Here is a 23275-nt window from a genome sequence, read left to right as displayed (position 1 = left end):
ATGTAAGCTTTGAGATGACTTAATGATTCTTCAAGGTCAAACGATTGAGACGACTGTGTAACAGAAATGGTTCGAAAATATTGGGGGTAGTTTTTAGATGATAATTTTCAATCACACTACTTTAAATATGTATTATAATTTTATTTAAAAATTACAAATAAGTCTATTCTTTTATATATTATGTACCTATGTATTGTATACCAAATTATAATTGACACATCATCAATCCCCTGGCTTTTTTCCCTATTCGGGCCCTCCTGAAGGGCTACCGCGAAAACCGAAATTCGTAAATTGTGGGAATCTTTCTCTTTTACTCCAATGAAGGCGTAATTAGAGTGACAGAGAAAAATGCCCGCAATTTGTGAACTTCGATTTTCGCGGCCCCGATACTCTTTCGCCAATCTTGGCGGTTTTGTGTTATTAAGCCCGTCGTTACCTATTCGTGAGACTTCGATGTAGAAACTTCCGATTTTCTCACTTTCCTAAACTTCCAAGTCCAGTCATGTTCAGTCCAAGTCTAGACGACCGTTGAAACACGCATTAGCTTAACTGTTTTAATTTAGCACGTTCCGTAGGAGGTGCTGTCCATACGAATAAAGCGCGGAAATTACGCTGTCGTTAGATGAAAACTCTCTCTATATTGACCATTGGTCGTTTGTTTTTGAGCGTACTCCTAGTCAGTGGTATCCGATAGTGGTTCAAAAGTTATGCCGAAGTAAATATTCCGAATTTGAGTTTTTTTTTTTGTACAGAATCTTAAAACTTGTTATAAAATGCATATTTAAAGGTAGTTCTTTTGAAATACCAAATATTTACTTTTTGAGTTTATCTGAATATTGTACCTACATCTATATTTTCTGTCGTCGGTGTCGTGGTTCCGAGATCCGAAACGAATCTATTTACGCGCTCGGTAAGCAATGAGAAGAGCAGTTGCAATGTGTTAAGTAACTATTAGGTCCCAGATTGTTTTATGGGCTCTCTGGCAGCGATTCTATTCAGCTGTCGCGACTCTACATAAAGGGAGTTGTGACTTAGCTCCTGAATGCAATTTGTGCGTCTTCTTTAACATGTTTCACTTTGGAATTCGACTTGTGCATTTAGCAGCGAATGATATTTGGAACCCACTGATAGCAAAGCTTTTAACTGAGCGTCAGTGGAACTTATTTCATTGGAATAAGGTTTACGAATTGTCAGTTTACAGTTTGGAGTATGTACCTTTTTATGCAATCATAATCATGATATCATTTATTTGTTTCGATTTTATTCGTTTCTTTATTAATAATGCTAATAGGAGTAATAAGACCCTTGAAGGGCATTGATATTTTACAAATGTATCCTAATTGTTTACATCTGAACTGCATTAAGAGGAATTAATTGACTTAAGAATCAGAATCAGAATGCTTTATTTGTAAAACATAGACATAAGACTTTAATTAAACTATTTTAACCTTTTTAATCTCATTTAGAGATTAGTACCTATTTTTATTCTTAGTTTGGTTACTATTTTACAATAAACAAAGTTAGAAATACAAGAAAGCATTCCCGCACCCAAAACATAATGCGTAAGTACTGGCTTGTAAATAAAGGAAAGGGTAGCTGTAATGTCGTATAAGGAAATCAAGGAGGCGGCCCTGGATAGAGTCAAATGGAGAGAGCTACACCGACAAAAGTCTAACTCTTAAATTTACGACGACTGGCTTGTGATAATTCACTACACGCTGAGCATTTAAAGATAAACTTACAATTCCATTGGTTTATGTTAACAACAAAATATATGCTTAACCAGTAAAAGGTATCACGGTTTGTAACTTGTAACTGTTACCCGCCTGATTGCGGTGTCGGGTGTCGCTCACGAACGCCAACAAATTATGGCTGTCACAGTGCTATTATAGTAAGCACTCAATTGACGTCGTAAAAACTATTAATAAAATGATTAATTCCATGATGAGTGTTATGAGATAGAGCAAGATGCAAGGCTCCATGTTTTATTTTCATTTATATGGAAATAAATAAATTGTAATGTTCTAAATGTAAATTGGGTAATAATAATAAATAATAATTTAGCTTATCTACGTCCCACTGCTGGGCTCAGGCCTCCTCTCAAGCACGAGAGGGTTTAGGCTATAGTAATTGGACTAATTGGGTAACACTGATTTAAACGATTTTTACACATTATTAAATCGTACAAGCCAATTGTGGCTAGAACATGTTGATGTCAACTTTAGCCAGTCTTCTCCAAGAACACAGGGACAACGCCGTCCTCAAACGTGGGAGGTAAATATTAAAACATAAATACGCGATTAAGTCTCGTTGTACAATTTAATAATGTGTAAATTGGGTATCCACTTACGTGGCGTATCCTTATCATGGCGTCTATCCCGGTTTGCTTACTGACCTTAGGTTTCCGACATTAATTTCAGGTCAATATACTGTACATAAACATTTAGCTGTAGTCTGTAGTGATTATACGAATTACGAGCGGAAGCGTTTATGTGCACTAGCGGAGTTATCTCGGCGCTCATTGATTGATCTCTAACCGCTAATTGGAGTAATTAGTCCTTGATGCCAATTAGTTTAGCGCCACTCCAATTGGTGAGGTGTCTAATGTCCATAGATTTCTACCTGTCTGTATCCTTCAGGCCCCTGTTTCACCAACTTGACATTTGTCAGTGAAATATGTCTGGCGACAATTCGACGATTGTTGGGTGACAATTGACAAGCGACAGGAGACATCATCTGTAACATCAGTCTGTAGGTAATCACGCAAAAAAGCTGGTAAGCATTACATTTTTAAATAATTACTAACTTTTTATTGTGTTTATGTACCGAAAAACCGAAATTCGCAAATTGCGGGGATCTTTCTCCTTCACTCCAACGAAGGCGTAATTAGAGTCAAAGACACAGAAACAAACACACACACAGACAGAGAAAAATTCCCGCAATTTGCGAACTTTGATTTTCGCGGTTATAGCCGTGCTCTGAGTAGCATGTATAAATAAACGAAACACTAAAATACACCTCACGTCTACAAATCGCATGTTTACGATAATGCATTTGTATTCTCAATAAATCGCGATTGGCTCATTGAAACCCCATTGAGTTCCAATGCAACTTAGTTTTCTCCACGGTTTTTCATTCTTACGCAACCGAATGCAACGAGAATAAAACATGTGCAACGAAATGGAAAGTCCGCCAATTGCGGCATCGGCGCCCGAATCTGAATCAGGGCCTACCGCGAACCACGTTCGACGTGCCTCCCTGTCGCACTTGTTAATTCGTACGTAAGTGCAGGGAGGCAACACGTCGAATGTGGTTCGCTGTAGGCCCTCTGGTCCTGTGTTTATACGCGAATGTTCGTTTGGGACGGACCAATATAACTGTGAACTGAGAATTATCGTCCCCTGCATCAGCAGAAACATCTGCTTCGAAGTCGGTCTCTCACTAATTCTTCTTCTTCCTCGTTCCCTCAATGCTGAGGATCGCGACCACATGCAACATCTCTTCCATTGATTGCGGTCATAAGCCAAGTGGACCGCACGGTGCAGGCTGCCGCCACTCGTCTTCTTCATGGCGTCAGACCATCTCTTACGAGCCCCACCTTGAGCGCGTTTGCCATTCATTCGCCCCAAGATGATACACTTCTCCATATCTGCATTGGTGATCTCATAATGTGTCCGAAAAATCTATGGGTTCGTTCAAGGCATGTTTTGGAGAGCCTTGTGGTAATATTGAGTTCTTCCAAAATAGAGATCTCTCACTAATAGGAATCGTCAAAAAAATCTATTGAACCATCGAACCTGCTGACAAAATTTCACGAGAATCGGTTGAGAATTGCGACCTGTTGTAGAGCAGACCATCCGGACAATAAAAAGCATTTTTACCCAAGCTAAATCGGAGACCTTGCTAATACTCGCCTACTCGGTTATTTCGGAGATTCACAATACTGTTTTATTTGAGTCTAATGCTCACCTGCGGCCAATAAAATTAGCCATCGGAAAACTCCAGCCGAATCTGTAATTCAGCCCGCGTAGGCCGGTCGGCACGACGACGCACTTAATGGCCGCTTCTACACGTTCCATTGGGCCGATTTGAAAATCGAAAGTGTCATTTGCGCGTTTGAATTCGGAATGCACGCGCCGTTACACAGTTAGGAACAGTCCAGTTCAAAAATATGGGTGCACAAATCATACTCAAAAATATGTCCCACAGCTCATGTTAGCGAATAAGTTGTCTACTTTTATAATAACACGGGACTATAAAACTTACGCCAGGCCATAAATAATTATCACTGTTATCAGAGTATGAGTGAAAATCGAGTTACTTTAACTCAATATATAAGTTATCTACACCCATATTTTTACACTTAACTGTACCTCTAATGAGCCAATTAGCTATTTACCCGAATATGTTGCCCCCTTATTCATTAAACTTATATAGCAGCAAGAGGGAGGCCTATGTTCAGCAGTGGACGTCTTATGGCTGAGATGATGATGATGATATAGCAAACCTCTATTTTTTTACCAACATAGAAGGTCATTTAAAGTCATCAGAGTATTTTTACGTCGTTATATCTACGGATCACGAATTATCACTTTATTACATCACTAGTGAAGTAGTGACTCGCAAGCGTGTAATCGGTTATGAAACGTCAAGTAAACAGTAAACACTTGCGAAAATTGCGCCTTCAGCGGTCCGCGCGATGAGACTGGTTTCATTTCTACCCCTCACTGTCTTATGAAGAAATATACCTTATACTTTAACAATAAGGTCGATTTTAGAGTAAACGATGACTTGTAAAAGTAAAGTAATCCCATGGACGCTCTGTCGTTTAATTTTGTTTTCTCGGACGAGATTTACTGGGCTTGAGCTACCAGTTTTAATGAAAATATGGTTAAGGTGAGGTCACGGTATGGTTAAGGTTGGTCGGGTTAAATGTTACTTGTAAAATCTTAACAGTGGATATACATACTTTTACAAAAGTGGCAGGAGCCAAATTGTTATTGTTTGGTTGAGACGAAGTACTTACATATGTAGAGTTCATTTGTAGTCGTAAGGTTTTTATTGCAACTCCTAAAACATTAACTTTTAATGGCATTACAAAAAACAACAGACTGTTCATACTTTCATGTTATTTTTCCTCTATTCGAATTTAAATCGTAGAATAAACACTCAAACTTGAGTCTGGCCTTGCTTAAGCAGGTTTCGCTTAAATGTCGCATTAAAATCCAAGCATAAGTCTCATTACTCCTAATATCTAGCCTCGGGTTTAAATTAATTAAAATGAATCCAACGACCGGCTAAAATCACCCAGGGTTGTTTATCACGAAGGCTTTTATACTAACTTTAAAAACCTCGTATCATAACATCTGATCTTTTAAAAATGAACCTTGTTTCGTTGGTGTAAAGTTCTGTTTAGAAAAATATGATGGTGGTTTAAGAGCTTGATAATGTTTTAACTACGCTTATATCAATCTAGATTTACCAGCTATTAACGCAAATTGCACCTCCGCGGTTAACCCTACTCGGTATAATTAGTTCAAGAGTGAAAATGGGAAAATGGACTTTAATGCTGGAGGATATGAGTCAGTTTTCAATGTGTAAAGTGATGTGAGTAGTGGTAATGAAAAATGTTTGTGTTGGCGAGTTATCGCGGGAATCAGAAGTGTGGAAGATATTAATATAGGCCTACCTGGGCTGTGGGTACAGTCGACCTCAGACGAGGTAGTAAACTAATTCATTGTCATAATCTTAACACGTACTTACAACTTAAAAACTACCAAATAGAATCGTCAGGATTATGAAGTATTCAAGCAATTGGAATGGAACGTTAGGACGGCAGATTATTATGCATAGAAAATGTTGTCCCGCATGATTTACACGTTCCACTCCAAAGTAGCGGTACTTTTATTGCCAAGTCCCATCACTCCCAGTAAGGCCACCAGTACCAGTAGTTATAGTAGAAGTTTGATAAAAAACCCTTTTTGTTCTCAGGACCTGAATACGGCACGATGGAGGCGGCGTGGAAAGGCGGCATGGTGGAGGCGGAGAGACTGTCCGACCTACACCTGACCGTCCGCGACCGGCTCGTCAACGACGTCATAGCGCAGATCAAGAACTGGCAGAAAGATACCTACCACAAGGTTAGTTTCTTACCTTTCTTAGGGCTGATCTAGACGGCGCGCGAACTCGCATTCGATTTTAGATACATTGCGAACTGTTGGTTACGTCCAATTCAACCAACCGATCGATCAAAACCCGCAATGTAATAAAACTCGCATGCGACTTCTCCCACCGGCACCGGTTCTGCGACAAAGAAATAGTCGAGGCCCAATACAGTCAGCAGAAGAAGTTGCTAAGGGTGAGGGCCAGGTTCAAAATGATCTTGACGCGACTTTATTGTGAAGAGAATAAGAGCGTGTCAACGCGTGTAATTTTGAACACCTCAGCCGCTTAGCAACTTCTGCTGCTGACTGTACCTACAAATATTACAAATCAATCACAGTAACTAAGCAACAAACTAGTGGTGTAGCTATAAGAGCGTGCTTATTTCAATCCGTAGGTCGCAGGTTCGTACCTCGGCTCGTGCCAATGATTTATTCGGAACAAAATCGTGAAATTAATCTTAATTGTCAGGAAACCGGTCTAATCCCTATAAGGCCTAGATTCCGGTCTGGGGATGGTTTGGGATGGGATGAGCCGGGATAGCGCGAGGAAGATGATGAGTCACAGTAACTAAGCAACCAAACCCTCAACAACACCGTACCATGCTAAATACTGTCTTTCAATTACAGTACGTTGGATTGCACAATCTGCTACCCTATCTGTCTGGTTTTATACTAAAATGACGGATTAGGTAGATTAGGATGTAGATAATGATATAGCAATCGATTCACCATTTGAGTATCTGCGATATAAACCCAGAGCCTAGAAATCTGACGAGTTAGACAAGTAATAAATCCCAAGTGACGGATCTATATTTATTACAATTTGACAGGACCGCGGTACCATTTCTTGTTTATCGGCATCAGTTGCTGCGAGTGCTGTGACAGACATTTAGACTAGTTGTGGGTTATTTATTACGAGTTCCGCTTGTGATCGTGGATTAGATTAGATTGGATCTATTTATTTTTTAAAGAAAAAGACACAATATTTTACACAAAAGGATAAAACAAAGGCTTTCACTAATAAAAGATTAAAATACATTCAATGAAAAAATTATACTTAAAAGGCGATATCCAAAGTTACCCTTACTCAATACATACTGTAAAGTACGAAAAAGAAGAGGATTCCGAAGAAAAAACCGGATTCCGTACCACAATGCAAAAAAAAAAACAAAAAAGCAAAAGAAAAAAAACGGTCACCCATCCAAGTACTGACCCCTCCCGACGTTGCTTAACTTTGGTCAAAAATCACGTTTGTTGTATGGGAGCCCCATTTAAATCTTTATTTTATTCTGTTTTTAGTATTTGTTGTTATAGCGGCAACAGAAATACATCATCTGTGAAAATTTCAACTGTCTAGCTATCACGGTTCGTGAGATACAGCCTGGTGACAGACGGACGGACAGCGAAGTCTTAGTAATAGGGTCCCGTTTTACCCTTTGGATACGGAACCCTAATAATTATTATATTTGGAAAAAAATTAAAATAATGTTTCTTCTACCGTTTCTTTATAAAATGATATGATATCGGCATTTCTGATATAAGAACGCGAACAGAAAATCTAATTTCGTTTAGATTTTATTGAATTTATAGAAACGATGACTAAAGAAGTAAACAATGTTCAAGATAACAAGTTGACTGAGAAAATTGAAAATCGATAACGGAAAATGCTTATTGTAATTTCAAATGGGTTCCCTGGGTGGTTAACCTGGAAATGTTCATAAGTTCATCGCATTGCGAATGCATGTGTCATACTTATTAGAGACTTGAATAATACAGACCGTCAATCCCAGTGGCGTTTATAGGCGTAAGGTCAATGTGGGGAAGACCATCTACATTTCTACAAGATCTTTCGTCGCGTTTAACTCTTACGTTTGTAGACATACTCCACTTACGGAAGATCGGTATAGCAGAAGGAGTAAAGCTGATCTTTGATGACTGTGTCTAAGCGAACACGACTCGACAAATAAGAGAGTTCTTGCGCTATGACGGTCTTCCCTGCAATAAATGTTATATGTCGGTCTTCTCCACATTAATATTAATCTCATTCAGAGACGCTATCACGCGCCATTTATTAGAAATGAAAGACTCATCATTATCATCATATCGTTACGTTTCGATCGAAAGAATAAATAGAACCTAATTTGCTAGTGAAGGAGATATTTTGTAACAAAAGCATATTTCCGTGGAGACTACTAATCTTAACTATCTACTTGTCGTTGACCATAGTCATATTGAGTTGGCAACCGTCCAGACGTGCTATTTCCATCTACGTCCGATCACGCGTCTAGAAAACCCTAGAAAACCAGTCTAAGTATGATCCTCAACATGTTATGTTATTGCAGAGTACACACATCATGTATCAACACTTGATAGAGATGAATCACAAATGTACAACTGTCTACAATATCATATTCTATGCTGAAATGTTGCTGTCTTTACAATGTGCATGTGACGCTGTACCTACTGCGTCAACAGGATTTACGGAGCTTATCTATACTGGTGTCCGTTATGCGATTTACTTGAAAAGCTTTGGTAATAACAGTCCAGTTCTCTAGTATCGTATGTCGGATCCACAGACATGTTTGATAATCTGCCACATGCACTCCTGATTTGCTAATTTTAATGTAATTCTAGACTGAAAATGTTAACCTTGTGTATTATCCGATGTCTAGCTTTAAGAGTGTGTTGCTTGTTCCCGATCTCTATCAAGTGTTTATATTACGGTAAATGTGTCGCTTAAATCCAAACTCGGCTAAATCCATTCGACCCTCTCAGTAAATATCTAACCTATTACATTTTTTTAAATACCAAAATCGCATAATCTGACAAATGGATTTACTAGAGTTTGAAGTTAAACGAAACGAAACTAGTTTTCATGAACTTTTTAATATAAAGGTGAACAGCGTGCTAGCTTTAGCTAAAGAGTAAAATCTTGTTAAATTAAAAATAGCAATAGAAACAGGATGGATCTCGGGGCAGAGGAAAACCCAAACGGAGATGGCGGGACAACCAAAGATACATTCTGTGTGGAGAGGCGGGAGTGTGCATTAGACAGAGACAAGTGGCGGGAAAGAGGGGAGGCCTTTGCCCAGCAGTGGGACACACTAAAAGGCTAAAGAAAAAAAAATACAAACTATTCTAATGTAAACCTGGATAGAATAACATTAATCCTTTTGAATATCTCTCGGCCTTCCCCAGAGTTTGCCCATTTGTAAAACAAACCAACATATCCATAAACATTAGCCCGAACAGAATACAAACAGACCTTTCTAGTACCATTTAGTACACTCACCTGCAATAACATGTTACAAAACGAAGGCCGCAAAAATATCTGACACCATATTTGCAGAGCCATATAAGCGTGTCACCACAGAATAAATAATAGTACTAGGTACAGAAGACTCACTCTCTAAAACGCGTCTGTCACGATCAGCACAGATATGGCCGCAAAATTGGGGTCGAACGGATGTACTTTTAGCTACCTGTAACAAAGCGACGAAATCGCGGAGTGAGCCACGCCTGGTGTCACGTATTTTTGCGGCCTTCGAAGAGTAACATATTATTGCAGGTGACTGTACCAGTATCAGTTAAAAGTTTTGCTGTTAGAGTCTGGCTAGCCAAAAATTGTTGACAGATATTTCGTTGTTGTATCGCTCACACAGGAATTTCATTGTGATTGTACTGCGGTTTTATTGACCTCATGTAATATTTTAGTCATAGGGTTATACAGAACCAATAATGGTGACTTCGATATATTTTTACGAATTATAAATAGTATTCTGACGTTTGTGACAAAGAAATATTGTAACATATTATTAGTGGGTGACTGGAATCTCGACGCGCTGGCACCATGTTCTAGGTATAAAAGACTTTGTGATGTTCTAAATTGTTTCCGATTACGTAACATTATAGATTTCCCCACTCGCATCTGCGGTGGGTCGAGCTCGTCCATAGACGCCGCCGCGACCTCGCTCGCCCCCGGCACGGTGTCCGCCGCCTCCCTCACCACTGGCATCGGCGACCACCTCGCGCAACTGGTAACTTGTCATGTACCAAATTTCGTTAGTAAAACTCCCTACTTAACTATTCGAACAAGAATTATAAACAACGAAACTAAGAGACTATTCCGTCAGTCACTCGAATACCATGATTGGAACAAGCTAATTCACAAAGGTTCCATGGATTTGAATGGCAAAATAACTAAAGTAATTTCAACAATCTTTAACAAATACGACACACATTTTCCGATGAAGATTAAAAAAGTTAAACCGAAAAACAATCAATGTAGGTGGCTTACACGTGAAATTGGAAATTGCAAATTGTCAACAAGAAATAATAGGGTACTGTGAGTTGTTGAAAAATTTCCCACATGAAACCTTATTAAAAGAATGCATCAAAAATCACAAAATTAAATTTCAAAATCTTGTCATCAACACCAAAAAAGAAGTAATGTCAACTAGATTACAAAAAAGCAAAAATATTAAAAAAGAGGTTTGGACAATAATTAAGGAAGAGTCTAATAAGTTAACTCATAACTATAAACGTATTCAACTTAAAAATGATTTGGGCCCTATAGACGAAAAAGAAGTACCTGATACGTTTAACCAATATTTTCTAGGCGTCGGACAGCAATTTTCAGCATTATATCCGCCGAATGAAAGTAGCGCATTAAAATACATGGGTGATGAAACAAGTTGCCGTTACGAATTACCACACATTAGCCCTACCTTGATTGTTAATACGATCAGAACAAAACTATCCAATAAAAATAGCCCTGACCTGTTTGGGATAACCGGGAGTCTGATCGCAGAATACTGGGAACCTTTGTTACCAGTTATATGTTGCCTAATACAAGAAATGTTTTCGTCTGGCCACTATCCCGAAATACTAAAAAGATCACGGGTATGTCCTATATATAAAGGTTCAGGTGATGCGCGTTTGCCTAATAACTACCGTCCAATTACGATAGTGCCGACAATTTCTAAAATTATCGAGTCGATATTAGCATCTTCTATAACTCGCTATCTTGATAATAATTCCATTCTTTCGCCCCAACAATACGCCTACAGGAAGGAGCAATCTACAACCTCGGCCTCTCTGCAGCTAGTCAATAAGGTGGTGGCGTCTATGAATGAGGGATTAAAAGTGGCCGGATTACTGTGTGATCTATCGAAAGCTTTCGATTCAGTCAACCATAGCCTACTTAAAATTAAACTAGACATTCTAGGCATAAAAAACAAAGCATACAATCTGCTATCTACATTTTTAGAGGGTAGGTCGCAAGTCGTAGAGGTACAAAGTCCAAATGAAAAATTTAGGTCTTCACCGGCTTGTGTCACCGTAGGAGTGCCCCAAGGCTCAGCCCTGGGAAATGTTCTCTTCCTAATTTTTGTCAACGACTTGCCTAGAGCTGTCACAGAAGGCCAAATAATACAATTTGCCGATGACACAAGTGTCGTGGTGACTGGCAAGACATACATTGAACTTGAGTTTAAGCTAAATCTAGTCATTGAACAGTTGCAAGCTTGGTTTAACTCAAACGGTCTCAAATTGAACACTGAGAAAACAAAATGCATCCTCTTCAGTGGTCGCACCGTCAACTACCCACAACTGACTTTGTGTGGAGACATCCAGGTTGTTAGGCTCGTAAGGTTCTTGGGTTTCCAACTTGATAACACGCTTTCATGGAAGCCTCACGTCGAGCTAGTATGCAACAAGTTGGCTACCTCTATATATGCACTGCGTGAGCTTAGCAGACTGGTGTCGCCAAAAACACTCCTGCAGGTGTATTATGCCTATATACATTCCATCATATCCTACGGCGTTATCCTTTGGGGTAACTCATCGGATAGTAAAAGAGTGCTAATTTTACAAAAAAAAGCTCTTCGTATCGTAGCGGGTGTTCCCAGAAATACGTCTTGCCGAGATTTGTTTAAATCAAAAAGAATATTAACTGTATGCTCGATGTATATACACGATACAGTGATGAATGTGAAGCGAAACTTGAAAACATTCAAACGAGTCGATGAAGTCCACAATTATAACACACGAAACGCTCATCGCCTCACGAATATTCGTAAAAGGCTGGCGCTATGTACAAAAGATCCAAGGGTGATGGGACCATCCCTTTATGAAAAATTACCTAAACGTGTGAAAGACATAGCCAGTGTGTCGGAATTTCAGTCCCAACTAAAGCAAATACTGCTAGGAAATACAATATATTATATGGACGAATTCATGAGACCTTAAACTATGTATTGTTTGTTAGAATATCCCGTATTTAATAATGTACTTTTGACGATCATAATATTAATTCTTAATATATTAACATATTAATTTATAATGCAATGTAATATTATGAAATAAATAAATATCATATCATATCATATCCAATTGTCTATGATTTAAAAAAAGCTAAAAGTCAGTTGTCAATTTATGTCATTCATTTAAATTGTTTGCGGTTTATAAGGGGTTTATTTTAAATAATATTAATAATTTCTATACTGAGTGAGGTTCGCAAACTGTTATTTAAGCTCGTAAATAATTACGATAGGTAATGTGCGAAGTAGACGTGTAGCGTTGTATAACGAAAAACTGCAATGTTTACAACTCCTAACCAAATGTAAACAAATTAGGAGGTTGGTGCTCTATAAATATTTTGATACTTTAAGTACTAGTTCTAACATTTGCCTATTACTTTGATTAAGTACGTGAATTTATGAATGCCTGAATCTCATAAATAGGACAAGTGTATGAAGAAACGGATAAACTAAAAATTCAGAAAAATATCTATAAATTCTAAATATTGGAACGTATACATATGTGTTTGTCCTTGACTGTACTTTAAATAGTGGTAGAAATTATGTGAGCTGACTTTGAGTGCACGTAAACGTTTATTTAACTTATTTCCTTAGGTACCTTACTTGTGCACAGAATATCAAAAATATTGTCTAGTATCAAAACTATAATTCCTACTACACAAAGTGTGACCAGCCCAAGATTTTTAGAATTTCCCGCTAAAAATGTAGGTAAAATTTCAGTAGCCAGACTCTACTAACTAAACGATCCCAACATTAATGAGTCCAATCTCATTAAGGCGCCGTGATTGCGAATTGGTAATCGAATTAAGGTGACTTAATCGCGGATTACTGAGTCAAATTACATTTTAATTGTAAGTCCGCCTTGACCTGCTGGCGTGACGGTGCGATGGGACAATTTAAGCGGTAGTTTGTTGACCTGTTAATATAAATGGAGGTACGTGTTTACGATAGGGCCATAAAAATTGGTCGGGTACTGTCAATATAAATATTTATTGTGTGCTATAATCCGGTGCTTTGTAACAGACATAATGAACTCCCATGGTTGTTGTGTCAAAACTTCGTCAGTCGAGAACTAAGAAAAATCAGCTTTTGAAATAGACTTTTGCATTGGGGGCTGTCCATAAATTTCGTCATCGATCTTTGACCTCCCCCCCTCCCCTAAAATCATCAAAAAATCATGCTTCGAATGACCCCGTTACCTCCTTCGTCATGCTACCATCATCCGATGTCCAGACCCCCCCCCCCCCCCAATTTGAAATGACGTAATTTATTTATAGCCTCTTGCGTAAAAGAGATTCATTATAATTAATTCATAAAGTAATATATATACATAGACGTAAATCCATGGCATCTCCAAGATTCCAATACAAGTAATACAAGGCCTTTTATGCTTTGAGTGCTACTATAATCATGTATGGGCAATATGTTAGATAGTTTTAGTAAGGTCAAGTAATTAATTTCACAGTGAGAATACTATGAGGTCCATAGCGGCTTGCGACTTTCATATTGATTGTCACTATGACAAGGTATGAAACGTACGGAAATCTTTGACCGTACCTACCAATCTTTAATTCAGTCACCACTATTTATTCTCTATTTACAAGTCAATTCAACTCGGACGCTAGGACAGTCGGCATTAGAATATAAATAATACCAAGAATAAAAAGTGTCTAGAACGAGCCCGTAAGTGGGCGATTACCGTAATGACCATAATTTGAACGAACGGACATTAAAATAGATATTAGAATACCGTAGGAGACAACTTAAAGATAGGATTATGTACCGCCTTATCCGGTGAAAATGGTGATATAGCACTAAATCTATGGACTCTTAAGTTTATTATATAGTTCGAACCGTTCGGCCAGATTAAAATACCGTAGGAAACAATATAAATAGATTTATTATTATACGGATTATTAGTATCATATGGTGAAGATGACAAACCACTTAACCCTTTACAAGGCATAAAGGTATCAGAAATTATGCAAAATTTGACCCTATCACTTTGAAGCAAAGTTCTAAATGATGTGGAATATATATTCTATCTGCCTTATAAAGGCTTACTTTGTTTATTAGCTGTAATTTACGAAAACTTTTTTAGGCATAGATGAAAGAGAATTGACCAGTAGCATGTTTAGGGGAAAACCCTTTGATTAATTTGAAAAGGCAATAATGTTAGCTTACAGAACACAACAACTCCATTACATGCAACATTTTTCCAATTACTGTAAGATTTAGTCCTCCAGTGCCCTCATCACCTCATCAGTATTGATGTCGGCGGGCGATCGTAAGATCAGGCATATCGTGAAATTCCTAGGCATATCGTGAAACGTGAAAATCTTTGACTCGTTCCCTGAGTTGACGGAGCCCCGCTATTTCTGGGCAGTTTGCCCTTCGGGCAGCTGAAGTAACCTAACGAACAACCTACCTATATATTGGTTTAATGTGACTATCGTCAAAACATTACACAGGAACATTACGATCTGCCTGATCTTACGATCGGCCGCCGACATTGATACCGATGGGAATCGTTGGTGCAATTGTTTCAGACCTTAGTTCCCATGCGGGTACGGTAAATTGGTAAATCAAGGGACTTGTGATCACCGACAGCTCCGAAACGTAGGATAGTGTTAAATAAGTTATCCTTTTTCCAGGCATAATATGAATTTATAGTTGGTCAAGCAGATTTTGTCAGTAGAAAAAGGCGGCAAATTTGAAAAATGTAGGCGCGAAGGGATATCGTCTCATAGGAAATTTGGATTTCGCGCCTTTTTCTACTGACAAGATTTGCTTGACCATAGGTCATATTCGTGCACCTCCATAATATATTCGTGAATTGACTTTGTCCTTACGAGGTTTATACTTTTAAAATCCGAAAATTAGATTGCAGATGATTCGTAAGGGACTTACTTAAAATATATTTTCAGGTAATCTTAAATCTAATATATTACTTTTCAGTTTGTTCATATTATCCTTTCAATTAATTAGTGAGCATCACTAATACCTCCGATTTGCGAATCACATCAGCGATTCGATTGCACATATTTGGTAACATAGCCATAATAAAGTCAGGTGACGCTGTCGCACGCGGCTCGCATACCACTGCGGTCACAAAACAGAGTATTATCAACACTTTAATGGACACTGGTGGACCTGGACCTTATAATCATTGCAATAAGGGTTACAAATTGTCACTTAACATTGTATTTATCGACCTTTTAGAATCGAATAATACGGCCTTTTAAAGGACGGGCTAGACGGCCGGAAGAGTCCGTACATGTCGATACGGTTTGAATGTCTGCAAATATGGCTATGGGTCCGATTCGGATTTTGAAATAGATATCTATTAGATATCTTTTAGACATCACCAAGATACGATAACGATTTTTTTAAGATCTAACCTGTCAAATTTGACATTAGCGCGATTCTGGAGATACTCTTGAACGATTTCCACAGAAATATGACATAGAAATCCACTTCACATCTAATAGATATCTTACTCTATCTAACGTAAAAGTGACATTGGTTACCCGAATTGCGCTGCAAAAGAGAACTAGTTGATATCTAAACTATAACGTATCTAGTACGTGTCGTCTTCGTCTCTTGTGAATATCTTGAAGTTCGAATACGGCAGTAGGTCGGTCGGTATTCGATTTTGTATTTTCATGCCTCAAATGCTGTAACATAGCTGCATGGTGTAAATAATCATACACACGCAGTAAAAGAAGCTGTCCCTTTTGCTCTAGTCGCATTTTAAAGGACTTTGTGTCCAATTTTTTAAAACGGACGGATTGACGCAAGCACTTGTTTTACGTAAGCGTTTGTTGTCAGGTCTCAGGGAATACCTATTGGAATTAGTCCGGTTTCTTCAAAATGTTTTCATTTTCTGAAACTGGTAAACATCTATGACATTTCAGACGAAACTTACAAGAAACATTGGTCACATTGGATTAAAGTTATCGAAGTAAACGAAGAACTAATTTAGTATCAAGCAGTAAGCAGTAGTTAAGTATCCACTGCTTTTTCTAGGCATCGCTGTATCAAAGTACCTATATAGGGGCGCCTGAACATAATTGAAGAATCAGACTTATGCAACCCAGTACGTACGTCATTTACATGGAGTGATGTCAGCCACCGACCATGGTTTATTAATATTAAAGAGATGCACTCTGCATTCAATGAAGATTCATTCTTGGCAGCAAATTATACGGTGGAATAAACTAGAAGTGGATGCCGCGGTAGCTGGAATTATTAACTATATTCCAAGAGTAGGTAATGGGACTTAAACCGGTTTCTTGTTTTTTTTTATCTACATATTTGTCAGTTAGTCCTCTTAACTAAACTTATAATAAATATTATCTTCAAGGACCACGATAGTTGCTCATGAAATAAAACTACGAAAACGGAACGGAAGCTCGGCAAAAATATTTATTTCGTGTCTCTATTACTAGCCCTATTACAGGGCTATTTACATTCTGGGAAAGTGAACATTTTGGGATTTCAACATTTTAGGAATTCAACTTTGTGGTCCTGGAGGTTACTTTCCTACTGTTTTCTAAGAGTGATAATACAATGTTTTAAATTCATTGCCTTACCGCTAACCTTTGGATTAACGAAGCTGTGTTACGGCATACATAGCTGCAAGCTTGCGACAGGAGCATTATTATGTAATAAACACGCTGTCCAAAACATTACAAAACCTGTGTCTGACCCCTGCATTTAAGGCGAAATGGCTCACTAGAATTTATTGTTACAACTTCTTAACGGAAACCCGATTTGAGACCAAGTCTGAAAACATTCAAACGGAGGACTAGCGGCGGAAATAGATAAACTATCTAATGCCCACAACTTCGTCTACGAAGGATGATGGTGATAATTGATAAAAACTAAACTATCCTATGTCCTTCCTTGGTTTTCAAACTATCTTCATACCAAATTTAATCAAAATCGGTTCTGCGCTTTAAGCGTGAGGAGGTAACGGACAGACACAAATAATTTTCGTAGAGATTAACATCTCTACGCACTCTACGCGCACCAAAATTAAAGTGTGAGGAGAAGAGAAGGCGATACTACAGGTAGTCTGTGTGGAAACAGTCGTGGACCATTACATTCTATGACTCTTCTTTTTGCGCACAGACTAGACTAGGTATTCATTTTTAAACGCGAAAGAGTTCAAAAGTTCAAAGTCACAGAACAAAAACTTAAGTTTGCAAACAGTGATGATTGTAATAATGATTCAGCGGCTATTGTTCTGCGAACAATCGGTCAGCGTAATGGTCTCATTACGACAGTCCCATGATTGCCGTCGTGTCGTCTCGTCGGTATGCCGTCGTAAATATTAAATGAAGGAACTGTGGGCCTAGACAAGATGTTAATCGTATGGCGCCAACACAAATCGAAAAGTAAACATTTATCGGGATCAAGAAACATCTATTGTCTGTCGTCTATCGTCTTAGTTGCTATAAGAATATGTTTGTTGTTATGTTTGTTGTTGTTGTTAGTAGAAGTTGTATTTTAATACAAAGAAATCACAGCGAGGAGAATTTTTACATAACGTAAAAACCCCGATAATCGTCATGTTAAGACCTAATATTGGACACCTTTATTGCTATGACATTTTCGCTATCTGGACATATATGGCACTCTAGTTAATAACGTAAAACATGAAATATATTTCGATTAGTTGAAATTTCCCGCAGTCGAAATTGCATCTTAAAGTAAAATGATTGTCGCTTGCTCGCTTGGCTGGCTAGGCTCCGAGAGCAACTCCTTTGATTCACTGTCAGTAGTGTCAATGTCATTGTAGTTTACATACACCGCTCCATTCACATATAACAAAGTCGGAAACTGTCCAGTGACAATTAGATACCTGTGCCGAAACACCAGCTTAATGGACAGTAAAACTGCGTGGGCGCGCCGTAGGTGCGAATGTGTTGACTAATTTTACTAATTTAATAGCACCATTACTGAAGTGCCCGTTTGTTGCTGAAGACGGCCGGTAAATATTGCTGGCACGAATTTGTATAATGAGTTTTTTTAAAGGTTCATTCTATACAAATATATGTAGAGATTTTAACCTTCTTTTTTTTTAGTAAAGTTATTAAAAATAAAAACTCATAATCTCGTAAACTCATAAACTCTTATAATCTCATACTTTCACATAAAAATATGAGAAAGGCAGAATACAGTTACAGCAGTAATCGCCTTATTAAAGTTAAGTATTGTTGGTGGCTAGTTAGAGTAGGAGGTAACACTTAAGATGGAGATTGATCATTGTATTCCGAGGGCTCATTCTCATCATCAGTCCAAATCACGCATTACCCGAAGAAATTTCGTTACGAGGGGACTAACGCAAAATTGTAATTTTTATATTGAATTTTGCACGTTTTTATCAAGACAAACCACCAAATAAATCATACTATCCCATTAAAATTTCGAGGAACTGTAGAGTTCGACCAGAACAAGATAAGTCTGCAACGATTTTGGTAGCACACGCAGTGCAAGTGTTATTTATACGTCATAATTTCATTACGGAAGCTAGACTACATATATTTGCAAGGGCAGATTTTGTTTGGTGTGGTGGTAAATCACGCACGGTCTGCTGCCAAGAAACTATAGGCGGTAGTGGTCGGGACACTCAGAAGCTCCGTTGCTGATCATGTAGGGGCTTTAAGGACTTATGTACATTTTAGTAATTGGTGTTATTTAAACATAAGACACTAGACTATTTTGGCGACAGTATGTCAAACGTCAAGCATTGCATTGCACGTAACATAGCGCTATGTCGCTAATAGTAACTGTTAACTCGTGGTGCGAGATGACCATTAGCACTGTGAGGTAATGTTTGCCGTTAACATATCTCTTCTTAGCTAAGCTGATCCTTGAGCAACGTTTTAGTATAAAAAACACCTGGTTTTGTGCTAAAATGGTCGTAAATCAACAAAGACCAGACAAAAGCCCCCAAATAACTTGGAATATATTTTGAAGTTTTACAGTATTTCATTACACCTTTCTTAGTATAGCATAGCTTAATATTCGCATTAGGAACACTATTCAACATAACGGTGATAATATTAACGCGCGACGCGTATCTATGTAGGTACTAACTAATGACATAATATTAGTCGCGGCTGGAAGCCGTCAAGTGAAGTAATTACCGACGTTATTATAACCTTGTTCAAAGTAAACCACGTTATAGATAATTAAACAGCGGTTGCAGATAGGAGATGAATATTCTTGAATTGAGATTATTTTTTGACAAAAAAAACCGATTTCACAAAATGGGACGTCTTCATCATTTGGTGCAGTGGAATTGCTGATGATGACCATGATATCATGGCATACAGTTTTGTGAAAGACATTTCTTCATTAAAGGTTAATTTTGTAGCGAATATGCGATATTTTCAGACCCATAGGGACACTGCTATAGTTCGTTTTTTTTTAGCATTAGAAAGAACTTGTAAGAAGGTTTTAAGCGATCTTGACAAGACTTAATTGAAAAACGCTTTTTAAAAATCAATAACTATTACTTATGAAAGCAGAAGAATATAAAAGGTCGTATTCGATTCATAATTGTTACATATTTGCCGTAACTTATTTTTAAAATGTGTTTTTCAATTAAAAGACACATCAAGATTGTTTACCTTATTTCTAATGCTAAAAAAAACGCTACTATAGGCTAAGGCCTCCCTCTTTATTATTCTTCCATGTACTTATCCCTATCTCGTGAAGTCTCTCTTCCCAGTCTTTCTTTTCAGTCTTTTTCAGTCTTTCTTTTGTGGAGTCAATGGTGTCAAGCTCGCCCCTCCATCTCCGATTAGGTTTACCGTAACGCTAATATTACAATTTGTGGGACTCCGCTAGCCAAGGCAGCCGCAGGTCATTAGGCAAACATCTGCCTTATAATCTTATTAAATATTGTAAAAATATTTCAATGTTACAGAACTTTGCGACGGTAACGTGAATCTTAGCTGTAAATTAGGCACTAATGTACTGTCAGTCAGTTATGCCGACCGCACGCTCTATACGTTCAAAGCAGTTAAGAAACATTAACGTATGTTACTAAAACGTTGCGAAGTCGAATGCTAATTCCAGTTACATCTTAAGCACTAATTAGTTGCATAGCCGTTTAGGCGTAAGATCAGATTGTTAACTGAGCATTCGTAAACCTTAGGGAGGCAAACAGTGACGTTTTGCAGCGATACAGTCGCAGAAAAGCCGCGTTACACTCGTTACAGAGGGCTTACCGCGAAAACCGAAATTCGGAAATTGCGGGGATTTTTCTCTTTTACTCTAATGGAGACTTAACCAGAGTGACAGAGAAAAGTGCCCGTAATTTGCGAACTTCGATTTTCGCGGTTAGGGGTCATCCATTAATTACGTCACACGAATTTCTAGGTTTTTTGACCCCTCCCCCCCTCCTTGTCACACTTGGTCACATTTGGCAAACCCCTCCCCCCTAGTGTGACGTCACATTTTTTCTACGATGTCGCCAAATCGAATTAAGTAAAAGTACCTAAGTATTATTAATATTTTATCAAATTATTTTTGACGATATAAATATTAGTAATTTTATAACCCAAAATTGCTTAGGAAAGAAAATTAAACGAATAAAAACGATAATCGTTTTAAAAACTTGTTATTTAAATGTACAGCGAATAAAATAATTGAAATAAATTTTCGATTACTGATGAAGTTAAAGTGACGTCACAAAGTTTGTGTCTTCCCCCTCCCCCATGTCACAATATGTCACATTTTCTTGACCCCCTCCCTCCCCCTAAACGTGTGACGTAATTAATGGATGACCCCTTATAGCCCAGTCGCTACTTTATTATTATTATTAAGTTCATAAGTGCACATTACATTTATGTGTTTTCGTGCAGTGGGGAAAACTAATGCTTTCCATTTTAGATAAAACGGTTAATTACAAACTAAACACTAGTTTTTGCACGTGATTTCATCCGCAAGATATTCGTTCCTCTCTCCCATACAAAAATGCTACCCCTTTCAATTTTCGGGGCCAAAATTTTATACAAATCCGGTACTTATGTAAACTGTTTTTACGTGTAAGAAGGAATTCTGAGCCTGAGAGATTAGGTTGCAATGTGAACAATTACAAAAATCTGGTGAAAACGCTAAGACTGAAATGCATAAGAGAAATAGGTACAAACAGACATACGCAAATATAATCACACAAAGAGAGGAAACGGTTAAATATATCATGATATTAATTAATATTATCAATACAGATATCAACAAAATTGTGTTGAGAGTGTCACTGCCCAAAATAGTATAGCTTATCTCCGCGAGCAAATGTCACCCCTAATGACATCGCCTTAAAGGCGCGTTATCTGTGGCTCGCCGCCAAATGTGACAATCCCTCTGGCAGGCCAATTCGAGTTTTTGTTATTCGATCTGTTTCCGATATGATACCTTCTGATCTTTCAGTGTCAAAAGTGCCGTTTTTGGTCGAAGACATTTCACTTTTGATACTGACAGGTCAGTATCATATCGGAAACAGATCTAATTACTAAAACTTGAATTGGCCTTGTAGAGTCATCATCGTATTTATCAGTGGAATGTTTTTGGCGATATGCGTTTGGACGAAAGTTATTTTTGCAGTTTTCCAGGATAGTTAGTTACTTTTTTGTTATAGAAAATGCCACTGATATAAAACTGCAATAAGGTACCTACATACATACAACAACCAACAATGTGCTACGTTTTTAATCTCTCCTTTTCTTTTTCCTCAATTTCTCCTGAGCAAAAATAACGTTAGTACGACTATGTATATATAGGCTACGCCCTAACATGTGGCAGTGTTTTTTCCAATATGGATCTTAATTTTTTTTTTATTGAGTATATTATTTCTCTAGTAGTCTCATCATCAGATGTAAAGTGGGTATACATTGACACCGGTTGGAAGTGCATCAATCATACTTACTTAAAGCTTGTCAATAACGTCCTAGTCCATCTGTTCGACAATCGCGTATGTTGTCTCGGAACCACAAACATTTCTCAAGCTTCGGCTCGAACGCGCAGCGCCGGCGCAGGCACGCGGAAGCACACGGCGCGTGCAAATATTGCTAATCCAGCGTTAAACGATTACGCACGATCTCTGCTCTGATACGCCGATAGCCCGATACTATCTCGATGCGTGATCTAGAGAGATTACTTTACGTTCTATATTTTGATCCGCTTTTTTTACCCACTCGGAGTGACAGAACACGGTTTATTCATATAGAACGAGAGGCTGTTTAAGTGTTTGTCCCCAGTTATCTTCGATACGGATCGTTTAATCTACATATTTGCGGTAATCTGAAAAGGTTTTAAGGTACATCAGCTATGGTTCTTTGACTGAAATTAACTTTACAATGCGCTGTTGCATTTTTGTCGAGTTTTTATGTTTGAAATGTGTATTTACGGGCCATTAATACCGAAATATTACATTTTAATTATCTTTAAATGCGCTGATAAGTCGACTAGACTAGGTACTTATTGAAATGAGAATGCGATATATCGTTGTTATAACCGAGTTATAAAGTTTCGACGCAAGTTATGGTCTTGGTCGCGGATAACTGATTTAACTTGGTCCCATGCAGCAAAAGCAAAAGCGGTTTTTCTAATATTGTAGAATTTCTAGCGAAGCCTGTAAGTAATTTGTACTATTTATGTAGTAATGTAAACTGCAGTGTGGCCGGTGTTATTGGGTCAGTCGGTCGGACACTAAGGCTTCTCGGACGACCCCGCCGCTATATGCTGTGTTACATGTAGATTGTTATCGTACAACTA

The 23275-nt window shown here is 38.0% G+C and overlaps 2 protein-coding genes across 7 annotated transcripts in view; one reads left to right on the top strand and one right to left on the bottom strand.

The window, feature by feature from the left end:
- The window catches only part of LOC134670921 (uncharacterized), a 236359-nt gene that overhangs the window by 114058 nt on the left and 99026 nt on the right, over positions 1-23275 (bottom strand). The gene's annotated exons all lie outside the window — the stretch shown is intronic.
- LOC134670911 (protein kinase C and casein kinase substrate in neurons protein 1) overlaps positions 1-23275 on the top strand; it is a 172339-nt gene that overhangs the window by 74614 nt on the left and 74450 nt on the right. For all 6 annotated transcript variants that reach the window (XR_010099141.1, XR_010099140.1, XM_063528734.1 and 3 more), the window contains one exon: positions 5992-6140. Coding sequence is in view for 4 of the 6 variants with exons in the window: in XM_063528734.1 (XP_063384804.1) it covers positions 5992-6140 (149 nt within the window). In the remaining 2 variants the exon portion in view is untranslated. The remainder of the gene's footprint in view (positions 1-5991; positions 6141-23275) is intronic.

Source organism: Cydia fagiglandana, chromosome 14, assembly GCF_963556715.1.
Source record: "Cydia fagiglandana chromosome 14, ilCydFagi1.1, whole genome shotgun sequence".
Classification (NCBI taxonomy): Eukaryota; Metazoa; Arthropoda; class Insecta; order Lepidoptera; family Tortricidae; genus Cydia; species Cydia fagiglandana.
The sequence above is the reverse complement of the archived record's forward strand: the minus strand, read 5'-3'. Positions and strand labels throughout refer to the sequence as shown.